This window comes from Bos indicus, chromosome 8 (assembly GCF_029378745.1).
Source record: "Bos indicus isolate NIAB-ARS_2022 breed Sahiwal x Tharparkar chromosome 8, NIAB-ARS_B.indTharparkar_mat_pri_1.0, whole genome shotgun sequence".
NCBI classification, from domain to species: Eukaryota; Metazoa; Chordata; class Mammalia; order Artiodactyla; family Bovidae; genus Bos; species Bos indicus.
Window position 1 is genome coordinate 36,409,432 of NC_091767.1, and position 12,024 is coordinate 36,421,455.

A 12,024-nucleotide genomic window follows, 5' to 3' on the forward strand; every position below is an offset into this window, starting at 1 on the left:
GAACATTCCTGACTTGAAACTCAAGTAGACCCAACAATGTCCTTCCTGATTATCATGAAACAGTTCAAGAGGAAATCTGTAGGCAATGAATAGTGTCTCTAATAGCTTGGAATCTGAGCAAAGAAAATTATATAGCAAACACTATACCTCTCTTTTTAGGTGCTTTTCAGTTTATACACAGGTCATTGGTAATCACTCAGAATTGATTATCATCATTACTATTATTAAAGTATTTTACTTTCTGTATGCAAATAATACTTTAATTAGGGGATGAGTATGTAATACTGCTGACTCACAGTATCTTGATAATCCTGTTGGTAATATACACCTGTTTACAAGACTACCTTTGTTAGGAACAGGTCTATAGCTGTGGATGGTTTGTCCATATGAAAATATAAATCTCACTGAGTTGGCTGAGGAGATTTACTTCTATTAATTATAGTAATATGGAATAGCAGTTATTTTCATTTGCATTCTGTTCATTTGACTTTGTTTTAAATGTGCTAAAACCCATAATACATTGATAATCAATAACAAAACATATCACTGAGGCTTTGTAAGGGTCATAAAGGGCCATCAGAATAGTAGTAATGAAATGTTTGGTAGGTTTTGCTAATTTTCCTGCACTAAGATTTTTTTTTTTTAATTCTGGACTGTATCTGTGATACATGTGCAGTGATTTAACAGTTTAAACTTCAGAGAGAAGATGAAGCAAAGTTTAGAAAAAAAATAAATTAGGAAGCAGGTAACCTGAGTTCAAGTCCCAGCTTTTAACTAGCGGCTGTAGGGGATAGAAAGTCATGCTAGCACTCCAGGCCCTGGTTTCTTCACTTCTAAAACAAGTACATAGATTAGATAATGGACCTTTTTTAAATATGAGAACCTAAACAGTCAAGTAATAGAATTAACGTTGTATTTTTTTTCCCTTCAGTGCATGTGTATGTTTTCTAAATGACTCCATGTTGTCCTTCATCTATCTTCCCCTACAAAGAAACAAGAATTCATAAAGTAATTGAATATTCTTTGATGTTCATCTACCCTGCACATCTGCTACATCTGCAAGACTTTGCAACCATTACTTCTAAAACTGTTCAGGGATTATTTCTATAGAAAATATTCTTAAAATGTAAATCTATGAAAGGGAAAAAATGGATTAGGATGTTAGAAAGCACTAAGGCACGGTCTAGACCAAATTGTCATTCTTCAGTAGTAATAGTCTAATGTGAGTGGACACTGTAGAGAGTAAATAATTTCCATCCCCACCTCTGACGTTCATGTGTGAAGACCATGAGGAAGATGTGACTAAGGTGTAGACCTTTCCTTTTTCTCCTTTTCCCAGATCCCACAGTGGCTCCCTGTGGACTCTACGTCTTTAATCTTCTTTTTGAATATCTTCTGTTTGAATCAGCCCTACATGCATTTCCATGGTATCATCAAGGAAAAAACTAGAGTCCAGACTATTTTGAGATGCTACGAAGAAATAGGCATCTGCACTGGGCTGTGCCTTCTTGCCATTGAGGAGGTCCTTCCGAAAGCCTTCCTACTCATTCCACAGGCACTTGTCTTTCTTGACCCAGCAAACTCACTCTCACTCACGCTTTAGCAGCTAAAATCCACTTACTAAATGAAAGCCTTTCTGAGTGTCCACCTCGTGTCCTCTTTCTTTTAGCGGTTAAGGCTGCCTTAGGGTCCCCTTCTCTACGCTTCTAAAGCACTTTCTGCTTATCTTTATCATAGAACCCACCACATTACTGCCATTGCCCATTTCCATGGCTTTCTGTGCCCTCTAAACTGTAGGTCAAGGACTCCGTCTTATTCCTCATGGTATTTCCTTGTGCCAAGGCAAGTGCATGGCACAGAGGGCTACTGAATAATCAAATTTTTAGTGATAGATACACTTCCCTCCTCTTATGTATTCCATCTCTCATTATCACCTTCATCTTGACTGGCAAGAGCTGTAATGAAATCCTTAGCCTGCAATTTAAAATCCAAAAGATTTAAACTCATAGATATTTGCACAAAATATGTCCCCATGTGCAGTAAGGCTGACGTTTCTGTGGCAGAGGAATGACGTAGAGAGTATGCAGTGGTTCATCCTAGTATTCAACAGCCTTTTCATGTACAAAACTGGCAATTCACAAAGTATTTCACTCTGTCAGAGAAATAGGTTTTCTTACAAGGGATTCACAGATGACGTCACTGATTAAAAATAAGCCAAGTTAGGAACACTGTAGGATTTTTAAAAACTTGGCGTAACTAGCTAAACCACTTTAAGAATCAAAAGAACCTGTGTGTCTGATATCATTTTCATTATTCACTTTGTATGTGTGTGTGTTTGTACAGTTTAAATGTGGACTTTGTACTTTTCAAAAGCTATGGACTGGATTACCTTAAGGGAAGATATTGTAGCAATCTGGGTATATAGTTCCTTGGCAATGAGGTAGACCTGGTACCTTTGTTTCTTGCGATTGAGAACTCACAAAACATTTTGCAGTTTGCCGCAACATGAGGACTATTTAGATGAATTCTTTTTAGGTGAAGGTTATACTTTCTGCATAAAGAACATGGTTCAACAGTCATCATCATCACAGGTGAAAGTGCCAATGAGAGCGAGCTGGAAGTGTTCACGTACAGTAGTGCGTCTGTGACTAGGAACATACGGGGCATGTCAGTGGCTGGTAATAAATTGCTTTTCTGGATTAGCACAGCTATATAGATGGGTTATGCTCTGTAGATATAATGATGAGTATTATATTTTCCAACACTGACAATGTATTTAAGCTTTTACTTGAAAAAAAAGATTTATAATCAATCACCTTACTTGCCAAAATGTGTTTGAAGAACTCATCTCTGCCACTTCTTACCTTGTGGTGTATTATACAATTGTGCACATTCTTCTGCAGGGCAGTGCAATTTGCAGGTATTTTAAAGGAACGATGTACCTCTTAACAGAAGCTTGTTTTTAATGAACTAAATTTCTTATATGGGATAATGTTATATTCCCATTAAGTGCATGAGTTGTTGTCTCATGGCATGTTTTTTAAAAATCAAATCTCTGTACCATAAAACTCTTCCTAGGATATAATTAATTGTGGTAGTGTTTTGTAGGTTGATGAATAAAAGTGAATCTGACATTACTACACACACAAATGCTTTGCTTAGCCATGTACTCTCATGTCCTCCATTTGCTTCATGATTGATTAGAGGCCTTGAAATATTTTGATATGCTATCATTTTCTAATGTGTGTCAGTGTATGTCCCTAATTTTGAGCTGTTAAATCTTGGTTGTCATGGTTACTCTCGTTACCATTGGCCAACTAACATTTAGCCTCTCTTTTTCTTTTTTGCTGCATTAAATTGGAGCAGTAAACCTGACAGGTGAGGAATAGAGAACAATCCCCTTTAATGCTCAGTGCAAAAAAAAAAAAAAAAAAGCAAAACACACAGGTAGACTTTGGAGGTATTGAGGGGGTAATGGTGGAGGTTGGATATAAAAGATGAAACTGGCAAAGGGAACGTGGACAATGCCTAGGTATAAAAAGTAATTTTTATATTAAAATGACTCAGGAAGAGGTAGTTTATATATGATGTAAAATAGATTAAATTTAGAAGGTAGTAAAACCTGTCTCTGAGTTTTGTTTGTAGTCAAGGTTAACTGAGCATTTGTATGTGTTAATGTGAGTCATTTTCGTTTTGTTTTGTTTGTTTTTACTGAAACTATGATCTCAAGACCCTTTGTACAGGAATACTAACATTTTTATACCCTGCTAATATCGACGGCAGTACTTTAGTATAAATTTATATTTAATTCCAAATTGTTTTCCCTGTCCTCCAGCCTTGAAGAATAATAGCAATAATAATTATTCCTATATTGCTTGCTTATTTACTGATCAGTCCAAGCTAACCTTTCAGCTTTCTAACACACACACACACATGTATGAATTCCTGATTAAAATTAAGCAAAGGACCTCGATGCCCATCTAACCTGCCTCCCTTCCAGTGTTGTATTCCAGTGGTTCTCTATGGAGACAAGTAGCAAGAGCATCAGCATCACCTAGGAACTTGATAGAAACACAAATTCTTGATCCCACTGACCTCAGACCTACTGAATCAGAAACTCTGGGGAGTTGGTCCAGCAGCCTGTAGTTTAACAAGCCCTCTTGGGTGACTCTGATGCATACCAGAGAATCACCACTACATTATTTTCCTTAAAACCACGTAACACTGGTCAACAAGCTGTGTTACACTTTCACTGACAGCAAACTGAGTACCTCAGAGAAGCTGTGCTTGTTATTAATCCAGCAGGAAAACACACGCAAATAGTTTTTTTAAGGCAAAAGTCAAAACACTTTGAATCCACTTAATATACTCAGAGATCTACCTCTCACTATAAAGCTGTCCACATTTCACAATTTCATCACTACCTTCTTGTTCTATCAAGAGAGTTGGGCCAAAACTTAACATCATCTAACCCTCCTCCCCTGTTTTATAAGTGAAGAAATTACGTGTTAGGTTTGCAGTTGACTTACCCGAGGAGACACAGACAAATAGTGGCAAAGTTGGGCTTCGTTCTTGAGGACGTCAGAATCGTTGTGAACTGATTTCTTTGAAATCTCTATTAAATGAATACATTTCTTCCAAAAGCCTCTATGTATATGTCTGAATATTTTTGTTCCAAATACAGTAGTTACGATCTTCCACACCATGCCCCTGTGTTTTTGTTCCCCACTTCATATGTAGAGCAGGTGAGACTAGATGAAAATAAAACCCCACTGCGACCACAGAGCAGTGTTTTTGTTGTACATTAGTCACAGCCCAGATAAAAACATTTTTATACAATTAGCATTTTCTGCCATATCTGAAATGTCATGTGCTTTTCTATTTTCTTTTCACGCAGATAATGCCTGCCCATGGTAGATACTTCTCGCTGTAAGAAATAAACTTAGCCTAGGAATTTATAAATCTGATAGAAAAAAAATAGCAAGGCAATATTCAGAATCTGTTTCTAGTCACTATTTGTTATTTTTTTCTAATTGAGAATAATGAGATCTACGAAAACTTATAGAAAAAAAGAAATGTCACTCCTGATGTTCATACTGGGCTTGATTTAGACCATTATATGCCTTTTAATACTTTGTAACAGTAAATTTCATTTTTAAAAACAATCATTGTTTCTGATGATGATCGAACTCTTCATCCTGCAATCTTCCTTAGAAATTCTTTGTTAAAAACTCACATTTTAACACATTTCTGTTTAGAAACCATGCGGTAAAGTGTGGGCAGTCAGAAGTACCGTGCGGTGATCATCACAACGAGATGAAGCAGAATGAAATTTAAACAGCTGATTTTCCTTAGCTGGCTAGGAGTTTTGGAAACTGGTTTCTTAGAGATTATCTTATTTCGACAGATTGAGGGAAAAGTTAGTTATGAAATGTCAGGACACCCCTCCCGCTTGTTACAAGAGCGACTTGTCATTTTAGTCTCATGATCTGGGTTTTCCAAGACTCACTGGGCAACAAGATAGGATTTTAGCATTCCTGGTACCAAAGAAATTGACTAAATGTCTTTGCAGAGTGTTCTTTTTTCTCCCTCTGCCTCACTGCCACTCAATCTGGCCTCAGCACAACAGAAGATAAGGAGGATGTCCCCCAATACCTGTAACAGTGTCTCCTTGCCCAGATATTTCTTCACGTGGCTTCCATAACACTGCAAGACAGACTGTAGAGCCATTCTGAAAAGGGATACAAATCCAGATTTTAGGCATCATATCTGGCACATAAGTGAAAAAAAAAAAAAAAAATGTGCCAGACTGTGAAAAGACCAAAACCTGAGAAGGGCTACTGGGATTACTTGGAAAAGACCAACCATATGTTTGTTACACTTGAGATTGATTGACTGGCCAAGCTTGGTGGTGTTTTGTTAACCAATTTATCTTCGATAGTAAAGCATGTCTCTGTGTCATGAGGCTAATACCCACAGCGTCAACACAGTCCCATTTTCTACTCTGCAAGTGGTTGTCCTCTCCTTTCACATTGTCTTCTTAGCCCCTTTTTCTCCTCATTCTCATATAACTCTCACCAGCTTTCCATCTCTTCTTTTTCTTTCCTTCTCATTTTCCACTCCATATAACTGGAGCTGCCAGTTCCTCTGACATGCCTCCAATTCACTGCTTTCCTCTGACTGGTAGTATGTTTGGCAGTACGCTCTGTCCTAAGGCTATACTTGAGAATTTTAGGTAGAAACAGTAAATCCTGAGACAGGTTAATCCAAGGTTCTGAGAGAACAATGTGTCTTAACAGGACTCACCCCCCAAAATTCATCGCACTGAGAACATTTTGCCAAAGGCATTGCACTTGAGCAAATCAAGTATACTTTCCCTTTGCATCAGTCTTCCCTTCATCCTCTGGTTGGTTTCATTCTATACAGATGAGCAGAGATGGGAAGAAAGGCTATTTAACAGGAGCCCTCTAGCTAACCATGGAACGACCTGGGTGGCATTGAATGAGAGCCCATTGCCACAGCAACACTAATGAGCTGTACCACAGTCATATCCAAAAGGGACAGAGAGAGTTCCTACCCACTGCTGCCCCCTCCTCCCAGATAAGAATGTCTTTGCTCTGAGCAGGATGAGATGCTAAGATTATGACTCCAGCCTGGAGATTGCTAGAATCTGTATTGGGAAGAAACCACTGTTTGAAAAGTTCTCCCTTAGTTAAGTGAGTTTTTAATCTAATTCAACTAAAGGAAAGTATTTAGGTACCACTCTGTGTCCAAAGCGACTTAGCAGCAGCAGAAGCAGCTGTGATTATTTGTCTGGAAAAAACATGGATAAAGCAATCTTATGAAAAGCCTGACATTTGTTGCATAGACATTTTTTAAAATTACATCATGACACCTTAAGCAAAGATACTTACCTTGACACCATAAACAGGCAACATGGCTTTTTCCTTGGAATTTAAAAGAGAAAAAGGATGCTGGTTTGGTCTGGTCCTGATTCTCATTCCACGTATTAGGGTAACTTGAACTCTTAGAAATACACTTCCTGCATTTATCTGGTTATGGGAAAACCCAATGCAGGTCCACTTTGTAGTCACTGGTCATGAATCCTGCAGGAAAAAGGAGGGGGGCAGATTTAGCTGTTTAGCTTGAGGCCAAGTAGTTTCTGAGTTTATTTCCATGGTAACTACAATCATAGTATTGGTTATTAGGGTTACTCTATCCTTTTCCTCCCAAAGAGAACTAGTGGACAAGGAAGAAAAGCTGAACAAGTTTCCAAACCTATCTCACTGGCACCTCAAAGGCAGAGTCTCTGAATTATTTAATTCTAGAGCTAAAGGAGGACTTACAGATCATCCACTTAAAATTTTCAGACATGAGGAAATACTGTAGGCCAGGAGAGAAAAAAGTTAGCTTAACAAAGTCAGAAAGGTCAGAAAGTTTTAAGACTACAAATGGGGATGGGGGTGGGGGGGAAGGAGTGGGGAAGGGTAGGGTGGCAACACATACATAATCGTTTACTTTTTTAAATCCGTTTCAGTTTTTTTGGTTGTTTTAATTCTTAAATTTTATTCTCTCCCTATAGGAAGAGGGCAGAATCTGACTCTAGAAAGAGCAGCATACCAAATAGTAAGGAGGTCCCTTCACACCATCCAACAGACCCAGTAGAACTGAGGCGCCTTAATTTCCAAACACCAGGTAAGAAGCACGACTCATCTTGTCCAGAACACAGTGTTTCCTGAAAGTTTTATAGCCCCAATGACACCGCCATGAGAGGTGACTGTATCACTTGATTTCTAACAGTTGTTTATCTTCCTTCTTTATTATTACTGAGACTCAGCAGAACATATGTCTTGAAAGGAAATTATATTCTTTGTGAAAATCTGAGGTGGGGTGGAAAGAGGAAAAACATAATTTTTCCTTCAAGTTTTGGAAAACCTAAAGTCTTAAAAATATTTGCCATTTTTATGAGCTTATTAGCACAGTTGATTATTTTCAATGACACCTATCTGGAAAGAATCCAGTTTCTTACCTTATAAAGTGAATGAGTAGATGGATGGAATGTTACCTCATTCATCTCATTGGGAAACAATACATTTTTTTAAATCTATTTCTCTATTAATTTGTGTCTGTGTTATTCTGAAAGAAAGGGGAAGGGAAGAGAAAAACAAGGGAAAAAATTGTATGTTACCTTTACTAAATTTCACTAACCAGTTTAGGTTTCTTGCTGAGGATTTGCTCAGAGTGATTGAGGATAAGAAATATATGCTTGTTTCTTAAAGAACATTAAGTGCTTCAACAGAGGAAAAATATTATTCCTGCTGAGGGGTGTTTTGTTCAGCATTGTTACTGCAAGGCTAACTCCATTTTGCCTTTTTTCACCTAAATCTTGTTTATGCCAAAATGATGAATGGTAGAGAGAGCTAAACTATACAGCTGAGTGGCATTGTCTCAGTACCTAATGAAAATGAAAAAAATTAAAGAGCTGATCTAAGAAGTCCATTTGATGACAATTTGATGTTAGTATCGTATCCCAAATTGTTTGAAAGTTTTCTGTGTCAAATGGATATTCTACTCATTATGGTATACCACAGATTTACTACACTGCACATTTTCTGTGAATTGCTTGGAATTGAAAGGGCACAGTTTACTGTATTTACCATATGTGTGATTTTACACGTAGATATGCCATAGTAACTAGTAACTATCCAGTTAAAAGAAATGCATGGAATTTTAAACGTGGCTCTACCAATCACCATAGACGTGGGCTTTAAAAAAAAAAAAAATCTCTCTCAAATGAGGTTTATTCCTTGAAAAGCAAAGATGTACCTTCGTCAGCATGAAAGTTAAAATAAATTTTCCATATAACTAAATATCTCTTGATGGGCATTTATTTAAGAGGCTTAGTATAAAGGCAAGATTAGCAGCAAAATAGAGCCACTGGGAGTGCTATCCCTCATCAGCCCAGCACCGAGAGAGTGACACCTGAATGGCTACTGTGCAGAAAGGGTTACTAGCAGAGTGCTGGTGGCTACAAGGGAAATACCAATGCCTTCAACCAAGATATCCCCATATTCAAGAATGCTAATAAGAATCTAATTTCCCCAATGTATGTGGGAATATTAGATCCCTTTATAGAGTAGAACATGCTAAGTTCCATATAAGTCACTAGAAAGAATGAAGGGTACAATCGAAGTGAAATTCCTTTTATCAACAACAGCTTTAACAAAATAAAATGGGGACTTAGGCTTATGGTTAGTGTTAGTTACTTAGTCGTGTCCAACTCTTTACAGCCCCATGGACTGTAGCCCGCCAGGCTCCTCTGTCCATGGAATTCTCCAGGCAAGAATACTGGAGTGGGTTGCCATTCCTTCTCCAAGAGATCTTCCTGACCCAGGGATCAAACCTGGGTCTCCTGGATTGCAGGCAGATTCTGTACCATTTGAGCCACCAGAAGATATCATTTAACTAAGATTAAACTTACCTCAAATGGATAGTGGAATAAAGTGGGCAAACAGTAAAAAGGAGAGAGGTGGTTTAAGAGGAATAGAAGAAAACAGGAGAAATTGTCCCAAGATCCTAGCACGTCTATTCACAGGCAGCGTTACGCTGTCACCGCCTGCTCAGTTAAGCAGTCTAGTTAAGTCTTGGTTTGTTGAAATAGTCTTTGTGCCTCCCAAGCTCTAGAATGTGGCCTGCTGTCCTGAAAATCTGACCAGTTTACAAAGAAAATAGACTCACGTGTTAATGTGAAATTCATAGAGTATGTTTCAGTTTGCTTCAGCCAGTGGGGATTCTAGCCAGGGGCTATGAATTTAATTACTTGCTGATAGGATAAGAGCAGAAGTTGGGATTGTTAACCAAGTAGCTTTATTGTGCTAATCCTCCCTGGTTTGTAAATAATCAAGGGCTTTGCTGGATGATCAAATAAAATGATTCTTTTATTCTAAAACACTTTTCGTAGGTATTGCACAGGAAGCAATTTTAATTTGTACTTATATTTTTGGATTTTAAGCCATTCACCCTTCAGTTTCTGAAATGTGCTTTTTATATACATCATACCTTTGCGTATATAGTTATGTACAACTATTATATAATATGACAATGTTACTTAATAGTATGCACAAGTAGAGACTTAACAATCCATGATTTTCAATGAAATCAGAAACCTGTGATTTATGTAACCAGCCCCTAGCACAGAATTTGATCTTGAAAGCAAATTGATTTCTACTTCTGATGAGTCTGTTGTGGATGATAAAATGTCAAACTAACATTATCATTTGAAATTCAGTAGGTCTTTCAGAAGGTAAAGGAAGCTTATTGCTTAGTTCACCGATTCTTAATTCTACTTTCCTTTAAAAAAAATCATCTTGTGAATTAAAAATCTATTTACATTTTGAGTTACTTATTTTTGTTGGAGCGTCTGGGTTTAAAGAGCCAGATCTTTTTCCCAAATTCTGCTTCATATTCAAAAGATATTGAAACATACATACAAAATTTCATACAGATACAGTATTTGGCATTAAGTACTTCAAAGAATTATTTCCCTAATTGTAGTACCACAAACACATATGTCTCTGGGTCCGGGAAAGAAAAAGGTCAGAATTTTGTCTCTGGGTACAAAGTGAAAACAGAGAAATCTGTTCTTTTCATGATACCATCTCTGTGAAGTTGTGGGATGTGGAGAGGAACTTTGCTTTAAGCATACTTGCCAAATTTGGGGTGATAATCAGGTCCTTCTGTTTGTTAAACACTATTCAAGCATCTAGACAGGATTAGAAATGCTCGCCTTTTGCAAATTAAGAGCAGGTACCTCTGCTTGTAGGTATTTTCCACGAATATATTTATCTGTCTGTTAAGGATTCAGATGGCAGTGTGCAGCCAGGTTGCAATTGTGAGAACCTGCACTACCTAATCTCTTGAGAGACTATGGCTTACAACGGTGACATCACTTCATGGTCTGCGGGGACAGTCAGAACTGGTGTGGAATAGGTCAGTTGAAGGGATCATTTAGCTAAGGTGAGACTTACAACCTCAAGTGGATAATGCAATAAAATGGACACAATGAGTAAGTGAGGGAAGAGATGTAGAAGACTGTTCTAGAATTAGTAACTAGTCATCAATTTTTATAAATCTTTAAGATCTGTGAAGGAAGGGAAGAAAAGACTCTCTTATAAAAGATGCTTTTAATGAAACCCCTATTTAAGCCTTACACATCTCTGTGGACAGTGGTAACTGGATATGTGTTAGGATGGCTGATAGACGAGTTACATGTTAAACAAAAGTGAACTGCTTTTTTGGTGGGAAGAAAGCTTTTCTTATTAAAAAAATTTCCAAGTTGCTTTATAATCGGCCCATCAATATTTCTTAATTAATTATAAAAGTAGCACATGTTTACTGAGGAAAAAATTTTTTTAATAGAAAGTAAGCTTAACAATAGTTATACTTAGGTTATGGCTATATGGTTATGCAGTGTATTATTTAAATTTTGTGTGTGATTTATATAAGTTGTAAAAGGCAAAAAAATACTTTTATAAAAGAAAAATTATTCTTTATCTTGCTTTTTCTTCTTTTGACATATTTAAAATAAAGTGTAAATGATTTCCTATACTCCCAATTTTACTTTCCAGAAATATCTACCATAAGGAGTTTCATGCATGTATTTCCAGAATTTTTTGTGTATACAAGTTCTTTAAATGATAATATATATAGCAGGTATATAAATACAGATGCATTTACATGAAATTTCCTATTTTAATATTTAACTACATTTTCCAAGCTAATATATGAAGTTTTATCTCCTTTAACAGCTGATAGTATTGATGATATTCTGTTCAACAGATGTCACAAAATATATCATCTCAGTCCTTATTAATGGAGGCTAACTCATTTTCTGCATTTTGCTCTTACAAAACATACTGTACTGAGCAGTACTGAGCCCAGACCGTTTCACATTGCTGTTATTTCTGAATGGTGGGCGCCTGGGAGTGTGATGGCTGAGTCCTAGGGCAGGCACATTTTACTTTA

General features: G+C 37.1%; 1 protein-coding gene across 24 annotated transcripts in view; it reads left to right on the forward strand.

Annotated features, from left to right (window-relative positions):
- The window catches only part of PTPRD (protein tyrosine phosphatase receptor type D), a 2,527,413-nt gene that overhangs the window by 2,381,585 nt on the left and 133,804 nt on the right, over window positions 1-12,024 (forward strand). For all 24 annotated transcript variants that reach the window (XM_070794551.1, XM_070794552.1, XM_070794555.1 and 21 more), the window contains one exon: window positions 7,583-7,695. In XM_070794551.1, the coding sequence (XP_070650652.1) occupies window positions 7,583-7,695 (113 nt within the window). The remainder of the gene's footprint in view (window positions 1-7,582; window positions 7,696-12,024) is intronic.